The sequence below is a fragment of the Tachyglossus aculeatus genome, chromosome 18, assembly GCF_015852505.1.
Source record: "Tachyglossus aculeatus isolate mTacAcu1 chromosome 18, mTacAcu1.pri, whole genome shotgun sequence".
NCBI classification, from domain to species: Eukaryota; Metazoa; Chordata; class Mammalia; order Monotremata; family Tachyglossidae; genus Tachyglossus; species Tachyglossus aculeatus.
Genome location: NC_052083.1, coordinates 27298050 through 27325569, shown reverse-complemented (window position 1 = coordinate 27325569; position 27520 = coordinate 27298050). Strand labels below are relative to the sequence as shown.

The 27520-nt window shown below is 43.9% G+C and overlaps 1 protein-coding gene across 1 annotated transcript in view; it reads left to right on the top strand.

Annotated features, from left to right (window-relative positions):
* Window positions 1-11765: 11765 nt before the first annotated feature.
* The window catches only part of CFAP47 (cilia and flagella associated protein 47), a 271714-nt gene continuing 255959 nt past the window's right edge, over window positions 11766-27520 (top strand). The window contains exons 1-4 of the mRNA XM_038760124.1: window positions 11766-11918; window positions 15063-15214; window positions 16978-17093; window positions 19754-19892. Of these exons, the coding sequence (XP_038616052.1) occupies window positions 11766-11918; window positions 15063-15214; window positions 16978-17093; window positions 19754-19892 (560 nt within the window). The remainder of the gene's footprint in view (window positions 11919-15062; window positions 15215-16977; window positions 17094-19753; window positions 19893-27520) is intronic.

Here is a 27520-nt window from a genome sequence, read left to right as displayed (position 1 = left end):
TAAGTGAAATAGCAAATTAAAGAACTCTTTTATTCCTGAAACAGAGACTCTGAACTTCAAGGTGAGAAAGGATGATGCCATCTCTGTCTCCCCGTTTTAGACTGTGAGCCCACTGTTGGGTAGGGACTGTCTCTATATGTTGCCAATTTGTACTTCCCAAGCGCTTAGTACAGTGTTCTGCACATAGTAAGCGCTCAATAAATACGATTAATGATAATGATCTCTCTCTCTCTCTTGTTGAGTACAAGGGTGATTAGTGTCTAAAACCTCCGAATGGGTCACAGGATACATGGTCAATTCCCCTGACTGATCCACTGTTACTTAAGTGAGGCTTTGCAATGGACATTCCCCTGGGTTTTGTGGGGGAAAAAAAATATGATTCATTTGGCTGTCTCATTTTCGGGAAAATTTTCTTACAGATCCATTCAAAACTGAAAAATACCTACATGACAGCCCCTCTAGACTGTGAGCTCCTTATGGGCAGGAAACGAGTTTACCCACCAACTCTGTGGTATTGTACTCTCCCAAATGCATAGTAAAGTGCTCTGCACACAGTAAGCGCTCAATAAATACGATTAATCGATTGATTGAGTCAGATGCAGGAATTGAGATGCAGTGCGGTCTAGTGGAAAGAGCATGATAATAATGATTATAGTACTTGTTAAGTGCTTACTATGTATCAAGCACTGTTCTAAGCACTGGAATAGATACAAATTAATCAGGTTGGACACAGTCCCTGTCCCACATGGAGCTCACACGCTATCTCCATTTTACAGATGAGGTAACAGGCAAAGAGAAGCAAAATGACTTCCCCAAGTTCACACAGCAGACATGCGGCAGAGCCAGGATTAGAACCCAGGCCTTTCTGACTCCCAGGCCCATGATCTCTCCACTGAGCTATGCTGCTTCTCCTTGGGACTGGAAGTCAAGAGTCCTGAGGCCTCATCCCAACTCTGCTATTTGCCTCTTGTATGACCTTGGGCAAGTCACCTAACTTCTCTGGGTCACAGTTTCTTGGTCTGTAAAATGGAGATGAGATAAATACCTGTTCTCTTTTCTCCCTCCCTTTTAGACCATGAGTCTCATATGGGCTGGAGAGTGTTTCTGTATCGTGTCCACCCAGGTACTTAACACATGGTAAGTGTTTAACAAATACCCACAATGATTACTCCACCTTGCAATCTGAAAAACGGCCAATAGGCCCTCCAAAATCTACTGTTGATCAGGGTGTTGGCAGTGGTCAAGGCTGCAGGGGTAAGAAGGCCAGGACAAAACAGTCTAATTCATTCAATCACATTTATTGAGTGCTTACTGAGTGCAAAACACTGTACGAAGCGCTTGGAAGAGTACGCTACAACAACAAAAAGACCCATTCCCTGCCCTCAACGAACTCACAGTCTAGAAGGGATAAATCAGGTTGGACACAGTCCCTGTCCCGCATGGGGCTCATCGTCTTAATCCCCATTTTCCTGATGTGGTCACTGAGGCCCACAGAAGTGAGTTAACTTGCCCAAGGCCACACAGCAGACAAGTGGCAGAGCCGGGATTAGAACCCATGACCTCTCTACTCACTACGCCATGCTGCTTCGGTTATTAGGGAAAAACGGAGGGAGGCGGGAAGAGATATCTGCCACTGCTGCCTCTGCTAAAGAGAACGGTCTCTTTTCTGTGGATTTTTAGCACATTAAAATTAGGTGTGGAATGGAAACTCAGTGCTGGGAGCCCTCAGGACCTGCCCCAGGAAACTGAGTAATGGCAATGTGTTTAATAATTATGACAATAACAATTATAATTGTGGTATTTTTGAAGCGCTTACTATGTTACAGGCCCTGTACTAAGCGCTGGGGTAGGTACAAGCAAATTGGGTTGGACACAGTCCCTGTCCCGCATGAGGCTCACAGACGTAATCTCCGTTGTAGAGATGAGGGAACTGAGGCCCAGATAAGTGAAGTGACTTTCCCAAGTCCACATGGCAGACAAGTGGCGGAGCCGAGATTAGAATCCAGGTTCTTCGGACTCCCAGGCCCGTTTTCTATCCTCTCCGCCATGCTGCTTCCCCGTGCTTTTGTATCTGTTTTGTGGGAACGGTTACAGGGAAGATGATGTTTGGGTGAGGGTGAAAAGAAAGAGAAATTGAGGGAGAGAGAGAGATGGAGAGAACGTGTGTATGTATGTTTGTATACCATTTCTACCCAGCCTCCCTCTGTGTCCCTCTTTTTTTCTTTTGGTTCTCTATTTCTGGGATTCTTTCTTTATGGTGTATTTTTCTCTCTGTCCCTCCAACTGCCTGTCTCTGCCTCTGTCCTGCCTGTGTCTGTGTCTAATCTGATTATCTTGTATCTACGGCAGCACTTAGCACAATGTTTGACACATAGTAAGCACTTAGCAAATACGTCTATTATTATTATCATCACTGTCATCTCGAATCCTTATGGAAACTCCTTTGCTGGGAAAGACTCACTCCATATTCTTCTCCTGGCGTGAACCAGAGGTTTTTGCAATCATTCAACATTCATGCTAATATATTAAGAAAATATATTTTGGTACTTATGCACAATAGACTCAGGAAATAATAGCCCAAAGGGGATAACTAAGCAATTACTGTAAGATTAACCTCTGAAAAACATTTGGTAAAGTCCTTTTGCATTCTGGGAAATGAAGCAATGTACTTTTAATTTGTCAAGTGCTTACTATGTGCCAAGCACTGTTCTAAGCACTGGGGTAGATACAAGTTAATCAGGTCAGACACAATCCCTGTCCCTGAGGAAACTGAGACACAGAGAAGTTAAGTGACTTGACCAGGATCACACAGCAGGAAAGCAGTCAAGCTGGGATTAGAACCAAGGTCCTCTAGCTCCCAGGGCCTTGTTTTATCCACTGGGCCACGCTGCTTCCCTACTTAGCCTTAAAAATCTCTTAGCTCTTAAAACTAATCTAAAACAATTCTAAAATGACGATTCTTTCCAGTGCTTTCTCTCCAGTCGTGGTATATGCCAGCACCTCTACCACAACTTCAAAGTCTCCAGAAGCTCTACCAGCCGTTGGGTCTTTGCAGTTAGCCTGACGGCTCCGGCAGTAGCAGGGCTGTGTATTTTCTTGGATAATTAAACCAATTGCTGCATGTTTTATGAAATAACTAATAGGCTGTTCCATTATAGGATTAAGCAGATATAATAAAATCTTTATTACATGGCATGCTTGGGGAATGGGAGGTACTCTTTAAGTATGGTGTATAACCGCAACCTTAGGTGTTGCATGAGTGGCCAGAAAGAGTTGCATGAGTGGATAGAAAGAACAGACAACTGTTTATGAATCAGATTAAGAAACAAACACATACCTAATATGTATTAACTGTTAGTAAGTTGAAGCTCTTTGCCGTTTAGTTTTCACAAGCACGTAGTTGTCCTTCCATGTTAGGACACCGCTGGTGGTGGGAACTCAGCTAGGAGTGAAATTCACCTACAAAAAAAAGGGCCCGTGTGAGATTTTCGGTCCTAATTGGGCACACAATAAATGCTGGCCCTTGTAGCGTCATGTTTGATGACTCCAGTTCCAGGAGATGTTTTGGCTTCGGTCTCCTTGTCTCTTGTTCCTTAAGGAGTTTTTGCTCAAAAAGAGCTGGTTCCTTTCTTGATGACAGTGTGCCTTGCTGGTCTTTCTTGGGCCATTGTCTCCCAGTTTTCATATGGGACACAGCATTGTCTGAACTTGTGCAAATAGCCTACAAAAAGCTGCTTATCCTTTGTAATCGAGGAGGTGATTCACCCAAACTGCTCTTTAAAATTCTTATTCGTAGTTCTGAAACCAGTGACGTTTCATACAAGTGGGTCCACACGGGACTCATAGTTCAGGAGGAGGGAGAACAGGTATATAATCACCATTTTTACAGATGAAGAAAGTGGGGCACAGAGAAGTTAAGTGTCTTTCCCAAAGCCACCCAGCAGGCAAATGGCAGAACCGGGAAAAGAACTCAGGTCCCCTGACTTCCAGGCCCAGGTCATTTCTATTAAGTCACACTGCTTCTTTTGGAACAACCATGTCTGTGATCATGTCTTTGCTTTGAGCTATTTCCCTACCAACTGCTGACAAACTTTTTCCGAACTATAGAATTTCTTCCACCTTAAATTGCCATCAATTGTATTTATTGAGTGCTTACTATGTGCGGATCATTGCACTGAGAGCTTGGCAGAGTACAATACAATAGAACTAGTACACGTTCCCTGGCCATCATCATCATCATCATCAATCGTATTTATTGAGCGCTTACTATGTGCAGAGCACTGTACTAAGCACTTGGGAAGTACAAATTGGCAACATATAGAGACAGTCCCTACCCAACAGTGGGCTCACAGTCTAAAAGGGGGAGACAGGGAACAAAACCAAACATACTAACAAAATAAAATAAATAGAATAGATATGTACAAATAAATTAAATAAATAAATAGAGTAAAAAAAAAAATAAGCTTACAGTCTAGAGGGGGAGACAGACCTTAATCCAAGTAAATAAGTTATGGATAATGGAATTTACTTAACACTTACTATGTGCAAAACACTATATTCAGTGCTGGGTGAGTCCAAATGTGAAATGCAGATTCAGTCTCTGGCTCCCAAGGGGCTCACAATCCAAGAGTAATACAGGGAAGGAAGGGACAGACACAAAAGGGAAGATGAGAATGAAAAATATAAGGACTAAGGATTCCTATTCTGTTGTATTGAACTCCCCCAAGAGTTTAGTCTTTGTTGTTGTTGTTGTTGTGTTTGTTTTTTAAAATGGTATTTATTAAGCAGTTACCATACGCCAGGCACTGTTCTAAGTGCTAGAGTACATAATGACAATAATTATGGCATTTGTTAAGCACAGCTTCCACTTACTGTGGAAAGAATAAATCTGTAAAGATGGGGATTAAGACTGTGAGCCTCATGTGGGACAGGGACTATGTCCAACCTGATTAGCTTGTACCTATTTCAGCCCTTAATACAGTATCTGAAACAGAGTAAGGGTGTAACAAATACCATTTAAAAAAAAAGTAGGGGACAGAAGGAGGTTTAAGGTCAGTAGTATAGATATTGATGTTCTGGAGTATTTTTTCAAAAAGTGGAAAGTGAACCAACATTAGTATAAAGTGGATGAAGTAAGAGTGGCTTTACTTCCTTAAGACTGCTTTATAAAAATCCCTAGGGTACCAAAACAATATCAAGTTAATGTGGAAGCAGGGATGAGGAACTAAGGTTCTGATCGTTACCATAGTTCCAAAATTTAAGAGGAAGGGATAACGCTGTGGAAAGAACTGCTTGTGAAAAAATATTCTGAGGCTAGGCCCACGATAAGTGAAAAATCTGCAATAACTCATTCTACTCCTGTATTACTGACAAATTAAGTGGCCTAGAAAATAAAGAATTCTCACTAGCCCTTGTCACCATGACCAACTTCATAGCAATGAATTATCTAGTGACTGAAAAGTACAGATGGAGGGTACAGTTTTTGATTTTCATTTCAATCCTGCCTAGCCCGAAGTCCCATTTCCTTCCAGCCTGCCCTAGTTTCTGTCAGGCCCTAAGATTTGGAGTGTGAACTCATTTGCCTAGAGAGGCCAGGGAATGTTATGGTCATAAGAAAATTGAGTGGAGATGATTTTTCACTCAATGCTGGTGACAGAAAAGCACTGACATGCAAAGATCTTTTGAAACGGTTTGAAATGATTCCCAGAATTGTGCGCCACTTACGTTCAGCAATGGATGAGAGCCTTTAATAATATATGGCCCATTTTGAGTCACAGGAGGTGTGAAGATGGATATAGCAGGCAATCGAAAATGTCCCAGCTTTAGCGGAAGTGCTTTAAAAATTGAAGTTTGGGAAGTTAATGTTCCCAAGGGAATTTCTGAATCAGATTGAGGCAAAATAGATGTCCTTTGATCAGATATGATTCATACCTATTGAGCCACTCCGGGTGAAGCACCTCTGAAATTCCAGACTTTCCTGTGTACACCAAGTTAAACAATTGTTCTTTCCAGTTCAATTCTCCCCCAACCTTTTTTTTTTTAAAGTGTGGATTTCAAAATAAGGAGGGTGGAAGTCACTTGAAGAAAGGCCTAAGGTAGAACCGGCCAGCTACAGAAGTCACAAAGACATAGATTCCCAAAGTAAAGACAGAGAGAGAGACAACCCAGAGGGAGATGGGGGTGAAGACAGGAAGCCAGAGAGGGAAGGGAGAGGGAGTGAGGGCAAGAGACAGTGAGACTCAGAAGAGAAAAGAGAGTCAGGCAATGACCGGGTCAATGACAGGGAAATGAGGAGAAATTCAGAGACAGAGGCTAGCAGGAATGAGGAATGGGATAGAGAAAAGGATGGATACAGGTTCAGATACTTTTCTATTAGGTCTCTGGAGAGGAAACAAACCCATCTCTACCCTTGCTAGACAATATTCTAATCCCGAGACATCAGCCTTCATGTTTTGGAGGATGCTACACTTGCAGAATATCTATGGCTTCTCAAATGTTTGATATTCTCATTGTGAGTCAAATAAAAATCAGTCACATTAAATATTTTTAAAACATTAAGATTAAAACTTTTCCATTTTTAATTTACAGTTCCTCTGGCCTGTGAACTCGGTATGGGCAGGGAATGCATCTGCTAATTCTGTTGTATTGTACACCCAAGCACTTAGTACAGTGCTCTGCACATAGTAAGAACTCGATAAATACCACTGATTGATTGATTGCTATTTTAATGCCTCTCTCCCCAGTTAGAATGTAAGCTGTTGTGGGCAGGGAACATGTCATCGGCTTTTGTTGAATTCCCCCCCCCCCCCAAAATGGCATTTATTAAGTGCTTACTATGTGCAAAGCACTGTTCTAAGCACTGGGGAGGTTACAAGGTGATCAGGTTGCCCCACGTGGGGCTCACAGTCTTAATCCTCATTTTACAGATGAGGTAACTGAGGGACAGAGAAGTTAAGTGACTTGCCCAAAGTCATACAGCTGACAAGTGGCAGAGCCGGGATTTGAACCCATGACCTCTGACTCCAAAGCTCTTTCCACTGAGCTATGCTGCTTCCCCAAGTGCTTAGTGCGGTGTCTTGCATTGAAGTCCTCTAGAAATACCATTACTTTTACTACTGGATATATAATGAGTTTCAAATAAGTATATTTCTGCAATACTGTACTGTATTCTAGAAGTTAGGTGGTTGGGAGCTGGCGGGGGTTGTGGAAACATGTTTTTAAGTGATCTCATTTAAAGGCTTCATAAAGACCTGGGGAAATGTCCTTCTAACTCTATTTCACTTGAGCCCTACGAATTTTGCCCAGTACGTGGGTTAGTCAGTAAGCGCAGTTAAGTATCCTATAGAGAGAAAGAAATTGTGAAGAGAAATCTTTTATCTTTTGATAAGAAACACTTCAGAAATTCTATTTTGGCATGTTCTTTTAATGTGGGACACAGCTAGAGGCAGCATACATTTGTTAAATTCCAATTTGGGAGAGGTGGTAGCACCTTGTAACTTTGGAAATAAATATCTCTCAACCTGATAAAATTTGATCTAAGCCTCATGATTAGGCTCTGTAGAAAACATTACTATTGTCTATGTTAGTCACCCACTCAAGTGTTGAATGATAATAAAGTTAAATGTATGTCTATGTTAGTCACCCATTCAATTGTTGAATGATAATAAAGTTAAATGTATGTCTAAATTAATGGTTAAAAAGGAGAAAGGAGGGGAAATCAGAGGATGGGAGGGAAAGGATAAAACATGGAGAAATGACTGAAAGAAAATCAAAGAGTGAACTAATGGGACAATCTAAACCAGTGAATCAGACATATTAAATTGGAAAATAGTGGAGAAAGACAATGAATCAAAGTGGAAGGGAACACGGCTACAGAATGACTAAGGCAGAAAGAGTGTGTATTTGACAGAAATATTGTGGTTTAAAAATCGATACAAGGAGAAAAACCCAAAGACAATATATTTTCCAGGAGAATTACAAAGCTGTTATTATTTTCCAAGAGCCCCACAAGGGAAGGGAACCATATGTGTTTGAAAACAGAAAATATGGATGAATAGAAGGGAAAATGTACAAGAATTTTTGAAACAACCCTGCTGCCTTTATCATGACAAAGACACATATTTCCCTTTGGCAATGAAATGTTGCATGAGAAGCACAATTTTACATGGTTCAAAACTGAGGAAACAAATATTTCCTGACAGAGACTGTTTTCCAATTTCTTGGGTCATAAACTCAGGAAAAAAGTTCTGGGTTTTTTTCCATTTGTTTCAATTTTATCCTATATGGGAGAGGGGCAGTCAACAAATATTAGTAAAAGTGCTTAAAATACCATTGTTATTATTATTGATAATGATAATGGAAAGCTCACAGTATATAGCATAATCAATAAATTGAAGGTATTTCTTGAGTGCTTACTGTCTGCAGAGCACCTTACTAAGGTTTTATTATTATCATTATTATTATGGTATTTACTAAGCATTTACTATTTGTCAAGGATTTCTCCAAGTGCTGGAGTAGATACAAATTAATCAGGTAGGACAAAATTTACCTAAGAGAATCCTCTTAACAAAGTCTAATGGACTACATTCCTGATATCTTAGATGCCTTTATCAATCAATCAATCATATTGAGTGCTTACTATGTGCAGAGCACTGTACTAAGTGCTTGGGAGAGGACAGTACAACAGAATTGGTGGACACATTCCTTGTCCATAAAGAGCTTACAGACTAGAGCGGGGAGACAGACACTAAAATGAATAAATTAGTAACTTATATAATTTAAAGATATATACCTAGTGCTGTGGAGTTGAGGGTGGGAGGGGGGATAGCAAATGTCCAAATGTCATAGATCGAAGTTCGGAGATGACGCAGAAGGAAGAGGGAACCGGGAAAAATCACGCTATGATGCTCCCCGCACTTATTAAAAATGCCACAAGAAGTGATTCCAGGACTTATCACCTCCTGAGACCATTGAAGAATCACCCTGCTGCTGCTTCTGCTCAAGGGGGAAGCACAGCCAAGAAGAGGAGAGGGAAGAAGAAGAGAAGGGGAGAGAGGAGAAATTACCCTCAGCAACTGGCATGAGATGCATATTCATGCAGACGGCCTCTTCTCCCTCCATCACTGCTCCACCAATCAATCAATCGTATTTATTGAGCGCTTACTGTGTTCAGAGCACTGTACTAAGGGCTTGGGAAGTACAAGTTGGCAACATATAGATATGGTCCCTACCCAACAGTGGGCTCACAGTCTAGAAGGGGGAGATAGAGAACAAAACCAAACATATTAACAAAATAAAATAAATAGAATAGATATGTACAAGTAAAATAAATAAAATAAAATAAATAACCAGCTGATATTCTCACTCCCCAGTTCTGTTGAGATTGTCTCTCAAGACATAAATGTATCCTAAAGTATCTGCAGAGGACACTAGGATAGATCCTAAAATTCCAGACAATCTCATCAAACTCAGGGTCTCTGGTTGGGTGGAGGTGATGGTGCTGGGGGAATCGGGGTGTCCTGGGGGGGCGGGTTTATGGCCTAGTTGAGCTAGGATCCCTACCTGCAGATTAACTTTCACCACCAGCCCCCTCTGAGATCTTTTCGTCAGTGACAGGGACACAGCCTCTACCTGTAGAAAGCCCCCCTGAAAGCAAAGCGGACAGGGGAGAAATAGTTTATTCTTATTATTGCTATTATGGAAAAGATTTTAAAAAAACAAAATCGAGTGTCCAAAGTGTTTACTAGATTCTAAATCCTTTCTCTGAAGGCACAGCTCTAACTCTCCGGCCTGTTGATTTCTGTTTGATCTCAAGCCTGAATTCAGGAAGGATGATCAGAGGGAATGTTTTTTTGATCTGAATCAAAAGTAGGAAAGTACCATGCCTTTGCTTGAGAGACATTCCTTTGTCAGACGAGATTTTGAAAGCTAGTTGGAGAAGCAAGAAGCAATTACAGTCGGTCCTGATTTGCTTGACCTTCTTTGGCATTAACTGTCAGATAAAAACTGTACAACTGTCAAGGACTTCCACATGCAAATGTTCAATTTGGAAAGCCTACTTTCTTTGAGGCAGGATCCAAGGAGCATTTCATACTGTGATGGAGTATTAGTTTCTGGGCTTTGATGTAAGCTTTATAGACAGAAGTCAAATGCATTTTTAAAAAATAGAGTTAGGTTTAAAAATAGGAGGCAAGTTTTGTCAAGTCGTTATGGTCTGGGATTATGGTCTGGGAACACATCTGCTAATTAATAATAATAATAATAATAAGAAGAAGAAGAAGAAGAAGAAGAAGAATGATAATGGCATTTGTTAAGCGCTTACTATGTGCTGGGCCAAAATAGGAGGCAAGTTTTGTAAAGTTATTATGGGCTGGGAACATGTCTGCTAATTAATAATAATAAGAATGATAATGGCATTTGTTAAGCACTTACTATGTGCCAAGCACCGTACTAAGCGCTGGGGGGCATACAAGGAAATTGGATTGGACACAGTCCCCGTCCCATATGGGGCTCACAGTCTCAATCCCCATTTTCCATATGAGGTAATGGAGGCCCAGAGAGGTGACATGAGTTGCCCAAGGTCAGCAGACAAGTGGCAGAGCGGACACTGGAACCCATGACCTTCTGATTCTCAGGCCGTTGCTCTATCCACTACGCCAGCTAGTTCTGTTGTCTCCCAAACGCTTCATACAGTGCTCTGCACATAGGAAGCGCTCAATAAATCCCACTGATTGATTGTACTAAGTGCTTGGGAGAATACAGCCCAACAGGGTTGGTAAACCAGGTTCCTGGCCTACAACGAGTTTACTACTTAGAGAGCCATCGGGCAGTTGGGCCTCTTGAAAGAAAGCCTCAGTGGTAGCCGGGTACAGGCTCCTTTACTGAGCACCACCTCGTACTCCAGCGTTTACAACAGTGCTTGGCACATAGTAAATGCTTAAGAAATACCATTATTATTATCTCCTCCATCTCGACTCCTCGCCCATGTCCTACTTCTGGCCTGGAATGCCTTCCCTCCTCATATGTGACAGAGGATGACTCCCCCCACTTCAAAACCTTATTGAAGGCCCATCTCTCCAAGAGGCCTTCCCTGACTAAGCCCCCCTTTCCTCTTCTCCCACTCTCTTCTGCATCACCCTGACTTGCTCCCTCTGTTCAAAGCCCTTATGTCCACACCTCTAATTTATTTCTATTAAAATGTCTCCCCCTCTAGACTGTAAGCTCCCTGTGGGCAGGTAATGTGTCTGTTCTATTTTTATTGTGTATTCTCCCAAGCAGTTAGTACAGTGCCCTGCACACAGTCATTTCCCTGGGCCTCAGTTCCCTCATCTGTAAAATGGGGTTCGAGCCCCACATGGGACAGGGACTGTGTCCAACCCGATTAGCTTGTAGCCACCCCAGCGCTTAGTGCAGTGCCTGGCAAAAAGGAAGCGCTTAATAAACGCCACCACATCAACAGGAAACGCTCAATAAATAGGACTGGCTGACTAACGGCCTGAGCGGCGGACTCTTAAAGGGCTGCTGCTTTCGGAGGTCTCGCGAGAGCTTCCCCGGGCGTTGCCTAGCGACGGCCCCGACCCCAGTCTCCTGCCGGGTCCGCTCTTGGTTACCGCCATGGTTACCGCTGCCATGGTTACCGTCACGGCCGTGGATACCGCCTTGGTTACCACCCTAGTTACCGCCCTGGTTACCGCCCTGGTTACTGCCTTGGTTACAGGCGCAGGAGCCCCCTGGTTTTCCCGGACCGGCAACGGGCACCTTCCGCAATGGAGCGTGCGGAGCGGTCGGTGCGGGTCTCCCCGGGCCGGGTGCGGTTCACGGACGTGCGGGTCGGCCAGGTGTACCGCGCCGCGCTCACTGTGCAGAACGTGGGCCGCAGCAGCAAGGCCATTCGCTTCCAGGGGCCCCGCACCCATCAGGTAGCCACGGGGGGTGGGGCAAGGGCACACTGTTTTAGTCCCCATTTTACAGATGAGCCAACCGAGGCACAGAGCGGTGAAGAGCCTTGCCCGAGGCCACCCAGCAGACAAGTGGCAGAGGCTGGATTAGAACCCAGGTCCCCTGACTCCCAGGTCCGAGCTCTTTCCACTAGGCCATGCTGCTTCTCATCTATATGACTTGCTTGTACCCACCCCAGCTCTTAGTACAGTGCCTAGCACATAGTAAGAGCTTAACGAATACCTTAATAATAATAATAATTATTATTACTTTATATTAAACAGTTGGGAAGCATTAACGCCAAGTGGAAAGACATGGCCTGGGAGTCAGAACATCTGGGTTCTAATCCCGGTTCTGCCACTTGCCTGCTCTATGTCCTTGAACAAAATGCCAAATTTCCCTGAGCCTGTTTCCTCAGTTCTAAATTGGAAATTCCAATACGTGTTCTCCCAGCTGCTTAAACTGTGAGGAACTGTTCTGACCTGATTTTCTTGTGTCTACTCCAGTGCTGCGCATAGTGTTTAATTCATATTAAATTCCTAACAAACCCCATAATGTATTTTTTTTTCTTCAAGGGGAAGGCCTAAACTTCTCTTAAGACTGTAAGATTAGAAGCAGGACTGGAGTAAAATCAGGAAACATCTAAGGAGAGAACAATAGCCTTATTTTAAAAAGCTAAGCTAGAGTGATGGAACAAAGCCAGTTTTCCAGATTTTGATATTTTTAACTGAATAATTTGTGTGTTATATGGTTGGGTATAGTGCTATGTAGTGCTAGTTTTAGCTAATGATTAATATGATACATTGCATTATCAAAGGAGAGGTTTTATAAATTTTTTTCACTGTATCATCTGTGATTGTAATAATAGTATTTATTAAGCGCTTATTGTGTGCCTGGAAAAAAACAGGGCAGGGATTGTGCTTACTAACTCTATTGTACGTTCCCAAATTGCTTTGTACCACAGCAACTTCTTGGATATACTATTATCATCCATTCTTTTCCTATGCCCCACCTTTTGACATTGTGTTGAATTGAGCAGAATTTCAATGCTAGAAGACTGTCAAATTAAGGAATATATTGTTTGTGACCCACAATCAATCAGCTAATAGTATTTTGTCATCTTGTCATTTAATGTTGCTTATAACTTTACCTGGACTGTGAGCCCCATGTGTGACAGGGCAACTTGATTAACTTAAGAAAGCACTTAACAAATATCATAGTAACAATAATAGCTGATGAAGCTGCTCAAGGAGGTTTTTGTAGCACTAACGAGGAGGTGGGGGGTGGGGGGAACTAAGTCTTGCTGACATAGGGAAGATTGGAAAGCACTTTAGCTCAGTTTGGTAGAGTTTCTGTTTAGTTTGGAGATTAATTACACACTGCTTCCACGCCCTGTTTGACAGTTCCCCAAAGGTTGTGCTAGCCTTCTTGATTTAATTTTCTCCTTCTCTTGTTATAGTGTTGGCCAACGTGAATACCTAGGGAACTGAACTATTTGACAATGTTTTCATTTAGCACTTTGTAGCCAGTGAAGATTTTGGGTTTTGTGCAGTTTCCATCGTTCAAACTTGAGCTGTTGGTGGGCAAGGAACATGTCTACCAAGTCTGTTGTATTCTCTCAGTTGTGAGTCAGGTCAGTCAATCGTGTTTATTGAGCGCTTACTGTGTTCAGAGCACTATGCTATGCACTTGGGAGAGTACATTACAACAATAAACAGGCACATTCCCTGCCCATAACGGGCTTACTGTCTAGTGAAGCAGCATGACCCAGTGGAAAGAACACGGGCTTTGGAGTCAGAGATCATGGGTTCAAATCCTGGCTCTGCCAATTGTCAGATGTGTGAGTTTAGGCAAGTCACTTAACTTCTCTGGGCCTCAGTTCCCTCATCTGTAAAATGGGGATGAAGACTGTGAGCCCCCGTGGGACAACCTCATCACCTTGTAACCTCCCTAGCACTTAGAACAGTGCTTTGCACATAGTAAGCACATAATAAATGCCATTATTATTATTATTAGAGGGGAAGACAGGCATTAATATAAATAAATGACAGATATGGACATAAGTGCTGTGGGGCTGGCAAGGGGGATGAATAAAGGGAGCAAGTCAGGGCGACGTAGAAGGGAGAGGGAGAGGAGCTTAACAAAGACCACAAATATTATTATTAGCTGTGATGTGTTCCCTGAAAATATGGATAAAGCATAAATAGCTGTATCGTGGGGTATGTTTTTCCCCAGACTTTCAACCAGTTTGTTAAATCCTGTGTCAGAGCCAATCCCTGCAAAAAGAAGGCAGAATTACACTCCCTGTCACCCTGCCCTCCCCTCCACTATTTTTAAGACTTTCCTACCCTGTGCAGCCTAATTTCATTCCCCAGAACCCCTCACCCTCCTAGGTTTCTTTGGTAATTCAGTCAAATGTGCATTATCCACTCAACCTTCCGATTCATCTATTTATATTCTTGTCTCCTCCCCCTCTAGACTGTAAACTCGTTGTGAGCAGGGAATGTGCCTGTTTATTGTTGCATTATATTCTCCCAAGCGCTTAGTACAGTGTTCTGGACAGAGTAAGTGCTCAACAAATTCGATTGACCGAATGACTTACCCATGCGATATTGCTGCTGTTGTCGAAAGGGGAAGGAAATGTTCCTGGGGAATCCCCTCAGAGATGGTTTGCCTCTGCCTCCCAATATCCATTTTTTCCTTTTTTTGAGTGCACCAAATCTCACCCAGGCCCTGTGACTCCCAGGCCTGTACTTTTTCCACTAGGCCACACTGCTTCTCAGTCTCCCCCACAAAACTGTAAGCTCTTTGAGAGTGTGGTTTTATGCCTTCTAACTCTAAGCACTTGGCAGGTTTTCAATGAATACTATTGATTGCACGGTTCATTGATGATTTTTGAGAATGGGTAGAAATAACAGGTAGAAAGGATATAGCAAAATATCCTTTGGGGTTATAAGTCACTCAGAAAATCATTGATAGAAATTTCTGGGTGCAAGAAGGAAATATGTGGAGGGTGTTATGTGTGTTTAGTGAAGTGGAATGCCGAGTTACCATTTCACTTTAACCAATATATTGTGTTGACAAGTTTGCTTTACGATTTAAATGTCATTTCTTGTTCATGGCAGTTCAAGTTGATTGTGACTGATGGAGATAAAGCAATTGCTTCTGGACTTCAGATTACAGCAACTGTGGAATATCGGCCTGAAAATGAGGAAGACATTTTTGACAGATTATTTGTTTTGGTAGAGAAAGAAGTGATAGAAGTCCCCCTGATAGGGTAAGTCATCTATAAATTACTCGATGATGCTTTGAATATTCCCCAGAGAGGAATATATTTCCCAAAACAACCGAATACCTTTTAGTTAACACAATTTGTCCCATCTGCTGTTTTTCCCATTTCGTTGAAGACGAATTAAGAAAAAGCGCCCTTAATGTAAATTTTGTTTAGTTTTTAAAAGCAGATTAGCCGATTCACTAAAGTGCACTGTAAATTACAGATTCACTCATTTTCAGAAATATATTATTGCTACTTTGGGTAAATCAAGTAGAGTGGATAGCTAATTATAATGATAATTTTGACATTTGTTAAGCTCTTACTATGTGCCAAGCACCGTGCTATGCCCTGAGGTAGATACAAGGTAATCAAGTTACCGTAAGGGTAATGTAAAATGAAGCAACTATCCTGAAAGAATAATCTAATATCAAGAAAATATTTGCCCAAACATATGCTTCATTCATTCATTCATTCATTCAGTCGTGTTTATTGAGTGCTTACTGTGTGCAGTGCACTGGACTATGGGGTTGAGAGAGTACAAAACAACAATAAACAGACACGTTCCCTGCCCACAATGAGCTCACAGTCTAGAAGGAGAGACAGACACCAAAGAAATAAATAAAAGACAGATATGGACATAAGTGTTATGGGGCTGAGAGGGGGGATCAATAAAGGGAGCAAGTTAGGATGATGCAGAAGGGAGTGGGAGAAGAGGAAAGGGGGGCTTAGGGAAGGCCTCGTGGAGGAGATGGATCTTCAGTAAGGCTTAGAAGCAGCGGGGGGGTAGGGGGGAGTAATTGTCTGTGGGATTTGAGGAAGGAGGGTGTTCCAGGCCAGAGGCAGGACATGGGTGAGGGGTTGGTGGTGAGGTAGATGAGACAGAGGCGCAGTGAGAAGATTAGCACCAGAGGAGCGAAGTGTGAAGGTTGGGATGTAGTAGGAGAGTAGTGAGTTGAGGTAGGAGAGGGCAAGAAGATGCACGAGAAGTGACTTGGATGCAGGTTTCCCCTCTAGATTGAAAGCTTGTTGTGGGCAGGGAATGTATCTGTTTATTGGTGTATTGTACTCTCTAAAGCGTTTAGTACAGTGCATTGCACACAATAAGCGCTCAAAAAATGAATGAATTTTCTAAATGAGAGAACTGAGGCATAGAGAAGTGAAGTGACCTGTCCAAGGCCACACAGCAAACAGTGGTTGAACCGGTATTGGAACCCAGGTTATTGTGGTCTAGTGGATAGAGCATGGTCCTGGAAGTCAGAAGGACCTGAGTTCTAATTCTGACTTCGCCACTTGTCTGTTGTGTGACCTTGGACAAGTTGGATCACTTCTCTGTGCCTCAGTTACCTCATTTGGAAAATGGGGATGAAGACTGTGAGCCCCATGTGGGACATGGACTGTGTCCAAACTGATTCACTTATATCTACCCGAGTGCTTAGTACAGTGGCTGGCACATAGTGAGAGCTTAACAACCCTCCCCCCCCCCCCCCCCCACAAATCACAAGAAAAAAAAAAAAAGAGGTCGTCTGACTCCCAGGCCATGCTGCTTCCCAGGAACCTGTCAAGTTAATTAGGTTGACGCAGTCCCTGCCCCGCGTGAGGATCACAGTCTAAGTAGGAGGAAAAAACATAGTGAAATCCTTTATTTTATCAGTGACTAGTAAAGGAACCGAAATTAAAATGAAATATGGCACTACCTCAAGCTTTATGTATGTATTAAAATAATAAAATTCAGATAAAAAGTAATTAATAAATGTTCTTCTCCATAGATTGATTCCTTGCTGCCAACTGGAAATTGAGCCAAAAGTTAATTTTGGCACACTGATTGCAAATAGCAAAGTGATTTGTAAGGAGATTCATATCATGAACCATGGATCCGCTCCAGGTAAATTTTTGCTGCCATAATTAATTTTCTTTGTTTTCTGTAAGAAAGTGATTTTTACCCATAACTTCCAAAGTGTACCGTTCCTCTTGAAAGATCAGTGATTTTCTGGAAGGTTTAAGTCTAAAATCTCTAGGTAACAATTTGTTGTAAATTAGCCTGAGATACTTTGGGGGTGAAAATAGACTTGCCACAGTTCTTCTCTTTTAGGAAACATGTCTAAATGTATTTTACAGACACTGTCTTCCAAAAGTTATAAAGAAGAGGAGTCCAAAGAGAGAGAAGCAGCGTGGAGTGGAAAGAGCCTGGGCCTGGGAGTCAGAGGACCTGGGTTCTAATTCCCGCTGTGTCACTCTTGTCTGCTGTGTGACATTGGCCAAGTCACTTCACTTCTCCGGGCCTCAGTTCCCTCATCTGTCAAGTAGGGATGAAGACTGTGAGCCCCATGTGGGACAGGGACTGTGTCCAACTTGATTTGCCTATTTTCCCCAGTGCTTGGTACAGGGCTGGGCACATAGCGCTTAACACATACCACGTAAAAAACCCCAAAAAACAAAAGAGGGAGTCCATCTGAGAGTAACACCTAGGAGAGAGGCATCAGAGGATGAGAGAAGGCAAGCATAGGTAAAGTTTTGGGAGTCTGTTAATAACACTTTTAATAGGCTATTAATAGTAATGTCACTAGCAATTGAAGAATCAAAATTGAATTGGGTATTCTTTACTATTGTTCATAGAAAATATTCAATTTGATATAACATTTAATGGAAATATACTATTTAATACTCTGTGCTTAATACATTGCACATAGCAAGGACTTCCTAAATGGTATTCCTACTACTAGTACTACTAATATTAATTCTTGTATTAAACATAAGTAAGGATAAAACTAAAGTGGATACATGTGTTTATGCTTTTGCTTTAGGGATGAGGGAAGGAGAACACGTAGGCTGTTTGTGTAATTTTTCATTTTTATATGTGCAGGACTTGGGCTCAATGTAACATTTCTGAGTTGAGCTGTAGTAATCCAATATTAGGATGTGTTACGTTCCCTCATTAACTGAACCAAATTATTCTCTAGATCACGTATTGTCTTCTTTCTTGGAGTTAGCTCAGAGAAGCAGTGTGGCTCAGTGGAAAGAGCCTGGGCTTTGGAGTCAGAGGTCATGGGTTCAAATGCCGGCTCCGCCAGCTGTCAGCTGTGTGACTTTGGGCAAGTCACTTCACTTCTCTGGGCCTCAGTTACCTCATCTGTAAAATGGGGATTAAGACTGTGAGCCGCCGTGGGACAACCTGATGACCTTGTAACTTCCCCAGCGCTTAGAACAGTGTTTTGCACATAGTAAGCACTTAATAAATGCCATTATTATTATTATTATTACTATTTTCCTCCCTAACTGAAATTGATGGTGTGTATTCTACTAACTGTAGCACTCCCAAAAGATGATTATTCATTCATTCATTTATTCAGTCGTATTTATTGAGTGCTTACTGTGTGCAGAACACTGTACTAAGCACTTGGAAAGCACACTTTGCCATGTATTATGGGCAGATATCACAGAGTATCAGTATTTGCAAAGAGAAAAAAATACATATTCATGAAGGGAAAAGTGCATGCCGTATGGCCAGGTGCTGTTGAAAAAAGATCATTGCTCGGTAGAATAAAAAAGAATGGATCTTGAAAACCCAGTTAGCATTGGAAAGTTCCATAAAGGAACTGTGCCTTTAAGACAGTGTTGCTGCTATTTGGCAAATCCCTGAAAGATTTTGGGCCATGAAGCCCGTGTGGTGGGCCCATTTGATACTTGACACTTGGGGAAGCAGCGTGGCTCAGTGGAAAGAGCCTGGGCTTTGGAGTCAGAGGTCATGGGTTCAAATCCCGGCTCCGCCACTTGTCAGCTGGGTGACTTTGGGCAAGTCACTTAACTTCTCTGGACCTCAGTTCCCTCATCTGTAAAATGGGGATGAAGACTGTGAGCCCCCTGTGGGACAACCTGATTACCTTGTATCCACCCCAGCACTTAGAACAGTGCTTGGCACATAGTAAGTGCTTAACAAATACTAACATTATTTATTATTATTTTCCCATGTCCTTTAAAATGTTGCTTTCACTTGTACTAGTGAAGATGGAGTTGGGTGTTAATAATAATGATAATATTTGTTAAGCGCTTACTATTTGCCAGGCACTGTACTAAGTGCTACAAGCAATTCAGGTTGTCCCACATGGGGCTCACAGTCTTAATCCCCACTGTATAGATGAGGTAACTGGAGCCCAGAGAAGTGAAGTGACATGTCCAAGGTCACACAGCAGACAAGTGGAATAGAGGAAGCAAGCATGACCAGACCTTCCTCTTGTCTTCCCTTATGTCCTCTCCTGGTTCTCCCCGACTTCCCATCTCCCTCCTGGAAAATGTGACCGCCAACCCTGAGAGGGAGATTTGAGTCTGAACTGGGCTAAGAAGCCTCTTGCTCCTAGCTCAGATATTCTCTCTCTCTCTCTCTCTCTCTCTCTCTCTCTCTCTCTCTCTGTGTGTGTGTGTAAAATATGCACAGCTTGTGTAATTATTTACAGCCTTCCTTACTATATCTTCAAGAATTTTACCAAATACATGAGCATTGCAGAACTTTTACAGATGTATTAATACAGGATGTGGTGTTTTTCTCAGGTGCATTTCATGTAGAATATAAGGGAAATCTACCCATCTTTATACAGCCGACTGGAGGAATTGTGGGTCCTAAATTGTCAGAGTTCATTAAAGTGGATATCTGTACGGACCTTCCCCGAGTGGTTAATGAAGTAGCAAAGTAAGTGCGATATACCTCTCTTGGTCTGCAAACTTCAAGACTTTATTTTATTGTTATTTCTAGAACAATAGGACTTAAAGCTGCATAAGTCTTTAAAATCCTTTGTGTTTTTTATTATTCTTCAACATCTCTATGATTCATTTAAAAGGTAGAGCCTTAACTGTAATTATATCTGAAACTGAACTCTTTGTGTTTCATCTGAAATCCACTCCTCACGCCCCCAGCTTTCCCCTCACAGTTGACAATATTGTCATTTTCTGCTACTCTCCATGTCGCTGAAGCTTGCCATCTTGTTATCCCGACTCCTCTCTCTCTCCCCTTGAGTATTTGGTTTGTCACTAAAGTTTTCCCTCCACTCTATTTCCCAGAACAACTTCTTCCTCCCCATCCAGTGGTCCAGGTACAGTGCTTTGTATATAGTAAGCGCTTAATAAATGCCATTATTATTCTTATAGACTAGGGTATCAGCTTCTTCACTGGCCTCCCTGCCTGCATCCTCTCCCTTCTTCACTCCACCCTTCACTCCCTTTTTCATTTTGCCATGGTATCTCCACCCCTCAAAAATCATCGGTGGTTACCCCTTCCTCTCCTCATCAAGCAGAATCTCCAGGCCATTGGCATACTAGTCAATCAATCGATTGTATTACTTCAGTGCTTACTATGTACAGAGCACTGTACTAAGTGCTTGGGAGTGTGCAATGCAACAGGATTTTAGACTGTGAGCCCGTTGTGGGTAGGGATAGTCAATTTGTTGCTGAATTGTACTTCCCAAGTGGGGACATAAGGTTGAAAGCAGTGGGGAAGAAGCCATTGAAAAGTGAACAGTTGAAGATGGCAGTCAAGGAGGGGGCGAGTGGGTTAAAAAGGTAATAATAATAATGATGATAGTATTTGTTAAATGCTTACTATGTGCCAAGCACTGTTCTAAACGCTGGGGTAGATACAAGATAATCAGGTTGTCCCACTTGGGGCTCAAAGTCTTAATCGCTATTTTACAGATGAGGTAACTGGGGCCCAGAGAAGTTAAGTGACTTGCCCAAGGTCACACAGTAGACAAGTGACAGAGTGAGAATTAGAACCCACAACCTCTGACTCCCAAGCCCATGCTCTTTCCACTGAGCCACACTGCTTACTACGTGGTTCAGTGGAAAGAGCACGGGTTTAGGAGTCAGAGGTCAGGGGTTCAAATCCCAGCTCCACCAATTGTCAGCTATGTGACTTTGGGCAAGTCACTTAAGTTCTCTGTGCCTCAGTTCCCTCATCTATAAAATGGGGATTAAGACTCTGAGCCCACCCTTGGGACAACCTGATCACCTTGTAACCTCCCCAGCACTTAGAACAGCGCTTTGCACATAGTAAGTGCTTAACAAAAACGTCATTATTATTATTATTACTATGAAGGGAGGGGCTATATTTACAAAGGAGGTGAAATTTCATCTTGAGTTACTGCAGGGAATATAGTAAGAGTTGAAGAGGGTGGAGGAAAAAAGGGTTGGAGAGAACCTGAGGAAATTTTAGGGAGGTTACGCCAGATGGTTTCAATTTTGTTGATAAAGTATGTGGCCAGGTCATTAGGGGAAAGAGATGGTGGGGGCTAGGAGGTTTGAGAAGGGTGTTAAATGTCTGGAACAGCTGCTGGAGGCAGTGGACACTTGAGTGAATTAGGAAGGAGAGGACGGTTGTCAGATAGTGGAGAAGGCTGAATTGAATCAGGTAAGAATGAATTTGACATGGACAAAGTCAGAGCGATGTCTGGATTTCCTCCACAGCTCTTTGCAATTGGGGCAAAGGAGCAGAGGTGATTCTGCTCCTTTTTTTTCTACACCTACTTTTGAGGTGATTCAGAGTTGTGGGTTAGTGGAGCAAGGAGAGTTCAGTGGAGAGGGTGGTGCTGAGTGTCAGTTTGTGCACCAGGAGAAGGTAGTTTAGGTATGGAGACCAAACTGGGAAGGATGGCTGAAAAATATCCCTCTAGACAGTGAGCTCATTGTGGGCAGGGAATGTGTCTGTCTGTTGTATTATACTCTCTCAAGGGCTTGGTATGGTGCTTTGTACACAGTAAGCACTCAATAATAATGATGGCATTTATTAAGCACTTACTATATGCAAAGCACTGTTCTAAGTGCTGGGGAGGTTACAAGGTCATCAGGTCGTCCCATTGGGGAGCTCACAGTCTTAATCCCCATTTTACAGATGAGGTAACTGAGGCACAGAGAAGTTAAGTGACTTGCCCAAAGTCACACAGCTGGCAATTGGCAGAGCAGGAATTTGAGCCCATGACCTCTGACTCCAAAGCCTGTGTTCTTTCCACTGAGACACGTATGAATGAATGAATATTGGAGGGGGGGGCAGCGTGGATCAGTGGAAAGATCACGGGCTTTGGAGTCAGAGGTCATGGGTTCAAATTCCTGCTCCTCCAATTGCCAGCTGTGTGACTTTGGGCAAGTCACTTAACTTCTCTGTGCCTCAGTTAACTCATCTGTAAAATGGGGATTGACTGTGAGCACCCCCATGGGACAACCTGATCACCTTGTAACCTCCCCAGCGCTTAGAACAGTGCTTTGCACATAGTAAGCACTTAATAAATGTCATTATTATTATGGACAGACTTTCTGGTATGGGGGAAAGGGCAGGTGAGGAGGCTGTGGTTAGAGGAATCGCAGAATTGGTGAGGGTAGAGATTGTATAGTTACTGGAGATTAGAACAGGTGTGTGCCCAAATTTAGTGAGTTTGTGAGGTGGAGCAGGGGGTCTTTGGAGTAAAGGAGTGAGAGGAGGTGGATAGTCATATGAACATTGAAGTCCCCCAAGGATCAATGTAGGGTTGAAGAATTAGAGAACACTCCTCCATGCCTCAGTGACCTCATCTGTAAAATGGAAATTAAGACTGTGAGCCTTATGTGAGACAGGGACTATTTCCAACCCGATTTGCTTGTATCCACCCCAGCGCTTAGTACAGTGTCCTTCCTCCCTCTAGGGCTCGTCGTGGGCAGGGAATATCTGTTTATTGTTGTACTCTACTGAGCACTTAGGAAGTACAAGTTGGCAACGTAGAGACAGTCCCTACACAACAACGGGCTCACAGTCTAGAAGGGGGAGACGGACAGCAAAACAAAACATGTAGACAGGTGTCAAAGTTGTCAGAACAAATAGAATTAAAGCTATATGCACATCATTAACAAAATAAATAGGATAGTAAATATGTACAAGGAAAATAGAGTAATAAATTTGTATAAATATATATACAAGTGCTGTGGGGAGGGGAAGGAGATGAAGGGGGGATGGGAAGGAGGAGAGGGGAAAAGGGGGTTCAGTCTGGGAAGGCGTCTTGGAGGTGAGCTCTCAGTAGGGCTTTGAAGGGAGGAAGAGAGCTAGCTTGACGGATGAAGCTAGAGAAGCAGTGTGGCTCAGTGGAAAAATCACGGGCTTTGGATTCAGAGGTCATGGGTTCAAATGCCGGCTCCGCCAGTTGTCAGCTGTGTGATTTGGGGCAAGTTATTTAACTTCTCTGTGCCTCAGTTCCCTCATCTGTAAAAGGGGGATTAAGACTGTGAGCCCCCCGTGGGGCAACCTGATCACCTCCTTTGCTCTTATGCTCGAGCTGCTGAACGCTGCTGGCGAAAGTCTAAACACCATGCCAACCTTGTTCACTTCAAGTTTATCCTTTACTGCCTTAACTCAGCCCTCTCCTCTGCCAGACAAAACTATTTCTCCTCCCTTATTGACACCCATGCCCATCATCCCCGCCAGCTCTTCCATACATTTAACTCCCTTCTCAGGCCCCCGGTTCCTCCCCCTCCTCCTTCCCTCACCCCCAACGATCTGGCCTCCTACTTCATTAACAAAATTAAATCCATCAGGTCCAACCTCCCCAAAGTCACTCCCCCACCACTTCTCCAACCCCCCGGCTCTCAACACTCTCTGCTACTCTCCCATCCTTCCCAGCAGTATCCTCAGAGGAGCTCTCCTCCCTCCTCTCAAGTGCTACTCCGGCCACCTGTGCTTCTGACCCCATTCCCTCTCATCTCATGAAATCCCTCACTCCATCCCTTCTCCCCTCCTTAACTTCATCAATCGTATTTATTGAGCGCTTACTATGTGCAGAGCACTGTACTAAGCGCTTGGGAAGTACAAATTGGCAACATATAGAGACAGTCCCTACCCAACAGTGGGCTCACAGTCTAAAAGACTAACCTCCATCTTCAACCGGTCACTCTCCACTGGTTCCTTCCCCTCTGCCTTCAAACATGCCCATGTCTCTCCCATCCTAAAAAAACCCCTCTCTTGACCCCACCTCACCTTCTAGTTATCGCCCCATATCCCTCCTACCATTCCTTTCCAAACTCCTTGAACGAGTTGTCTACACGCGCTGCCTCGAATTCCTCAACACCAACTCTTTCCTCGACCCCCTCCAGTCTGGCTTCCGTCCCCTACATTCCACGGAAACTGCCCTCTCAAAGGTCACCAGTGACTTCCTGCTTGCCAAATCCAACGGCTCCTACTCTATCCTAATCCTTCTCGACCTCTCAGCTGCCTTCGACACTGTGGACCACCCCCTTCTCCTCAACACGCTATCCGACCTTGGCTTCACCGACTCCGTCCTGTCCTGGTTCTCCTCTTATCTCTCCGGTCGTTCATTCTCAGTCTCCTTGGCAGGCTCCTCCTCCCCCTCCCATCCCCTTATTGTGGGGGTTCCCCAAGGTTCAGTTCTTGGTCCCCTTCTGTTTTCGATCTACACTCACTCCCTTGGTGACCTCATTCGCTCCCACGGCTTCAACTATCATCTCTATGCTGATGATACCCAGATCTACGTCTCTGCCCCTGCTCTCTCCCTCTCTCTCCAGGTTCGCATCTCCTCCTGCCTTCAGGACATCTCCATCTGGATGTCTGCCCACCACCTTAAACTCAACATGTCCAAGACTGAACTCCTTGTCTTCCCTCCCAAACCCTGCCCTCTCCCTGACTTTCCCATCTCTGTTGACGGCACTACCATCCTTCTCGTCTCACAAGCCCGCAACCTTGGTGTCATCCTCGACTCCGCTCTCTCATTCACCCCTCACATCCAAGCCGTCACCAAAACCTGCCGGTCTCAGCTCCGCAACATTGCCAAAATCCGCCCTTTCCTCTCCATCCAAACCGCTACCCTGCTCATTCAAGCTCTCATCCTATCCCGTCTGGACTGCTGCATCAGCCTTCTCTCTGATCTCCCATCCTCGTGTCTCTCCCCACTTCAATCCATACTTCATGCTGCTGCCCGGATTATCTTTGTCCAGAAACGCTCTGGGCATGTTACTCCCCTCCTCAAAAATCTCCAGTGGCTACCAATCAATCTGCGCATCAGGCAGAAACCCCTCACCCTGGGCTTCAAGGCTCTCCATCACCTTGCCCCCTCCTACCTCACCTCCCTTCTGTCCTTCTCCAGCCCACCCCGCACCCTCCACTCCTCTGCTGCTAATCTCCTCACCGTGCCTCATTCTCGCCTGTCCTGCCATAGACCCCCGGGCCTGGAATGCCCTCCCTCTGCCCATCCGCTAAGCTAGCTCTCTTCCTCCCTTCAAGGCCCTACTGAGAGTTCACCTCCTCCAGGAGGCCTTCCAAGACTGAGCCCCTTCCTTCCTCTCCCCCTCGCCCCCCCTCCATCCCCCTCATCTTACCTCCTTCCCTTCCCCACAGCACCAGTATATATGTATATATGTTTGTACATACTTATTACTCTATTTTACTTGTACATATCTATTCTATTTATTTTATTTTGTTAGTATGTTTGGTTTTGTTCTCTGTCTCCCCTCTTTTAGACTGTGAGCCCACTGTTGGGTAGGGACTGTCTCTATATGTTGCCAGCTTATACTTCCCAAGCGCGTAGTACAGTGCTCTGCACACAGTAAGTGCTCAGTAAATACGATTGATTGATTGATCACCTTGTAACCTCCTCAGCGCTTAGAACAGTGCTTTGCACATAGCGCTTAATAAATGCCATTATTATTATTAGTGGAGGGAGGGCATTTCAGGCCAGGGAAAGGACAGGGGCCGGGGGGGAGGGGGGCTACGGCGGGACAGGTGAGAATGAGGTACAGTGAGAAATAAAGTCCTGAGTTGCTACAGCTGATTCGTAGACCTCGTGGGCTGGGGCAGGCTCTTCTAGAACCGGGGGGGGGGGGGAAGGGGGGTGGCCAAGCAGATCCCAGTTTGTGGCAATCCACAGGTGGCCCAGAAGTGAGTCATTAGCGTTAGGAGGGGCGATTAGCGATTTATTAAAGCCTCTGTTCGGAGGGGATGGGCGAGCTGTTAGTAAGTCTTTAGTTGTGGGTGGTCACTGCTGAAATGTTAGCACCTTGTTAACTCCTAGTTAGCACCTTGTAAAGGTCACGGTCGACATGTTAGTGCCTAGTTATTAGCGCCTGGTTAATAACTTATTTTCAGTGCCTTGTTGTTGTCTTTGGTGGCGCTTAGTTAATGCCTTGTTAGCGCTTCGTTGTTAGGACCTTATTGTTAGCACCTTGTTATCGCCTAGCAGGTGAGTCTCTGACCTTGCTTCTTCAGCGGGGGTGTGGGTGGTGGGATGGAGAGTTGGAAATTCCTTCCTCGTGCATCTAGACCGTGTACTTAAGGCACGGATGGAGGGATGAGAGGGGAATAAGGGAGCCGGGTCCCTCTCCCTCAGTTCTTTATTTTATGGCATTTATTAAGTGCTTACTATGTGCAAAGCACTGTTCTAAGTGCTGGGGGGATACAAGGTGATCAGGTTGTCCCACGTGGGGCTTACAGTCTTCATCCCCATTTTACAGATGAGGTAATTGAGGCACAGAGAAGTTAAGTGACTTGCCCAAAGTCACACAGCTGACTAGTGGCGGAGCTGGGATTTGAACCCATGACCTCTGACTTCCAAGCCCTTGTGCTTTCCATTAAGCCATGCTGCTTCTCTAATATATTAAATATTTACTAGGTGCCACACACTGTACTAAACGCTGGGATGAACACAAGATTATCAGGTCAGATACAGACAGTCCCTGCCCCACATAAGGCTCCCAGTCTAAGTTGGGAGAGGGAGAATGGGTACTGAAAGCCCACTTTGTGGATGAGGAATTGAAAAGTGGAGTGACTTGCCCAAAGTCACCCAGCAGGCAAGTGGCAGAGCAAGGATTAGAACCCAGGTTTTCTGACTCCCAGGCCTGTGTACTTTCCACGAGTTCAATCAATCAATCAATCGTATTTATTGAGCGCTTACTGTGTGCAGAGCACTGTACTAAGGGCTTGGGAAGTACAAGTTGGCCACATATAGAGACAGTCCCTACCCAACAGTGGGCTCACAGTCTAAAAGGGGGAGACAGAGAACAAAACCAAACATACTAACAAAATAAAATAAATAGAATAGATATGTACAAGTAAAATAAATAGAGTAATAAATACGTACAAACATATACAGGTTCTGTGGGGAAGGGAAGGAGGTAAGATGGGGGGATGGAGAGGGGGGCGAGGGGGAGAGGAAGGAAGGGGCTCAGTCTGGGAAGGCCTCCTGGAGGAGTTGAGCCCTCAGTAGGGCCTTGAAGGGAGGAAGAGAGCTAGCTTGGTGGATGGGCAGAGGGAGGGCATTCCAGGCCCGGTGGATGACGTGGGCCAGGTCGATGGCG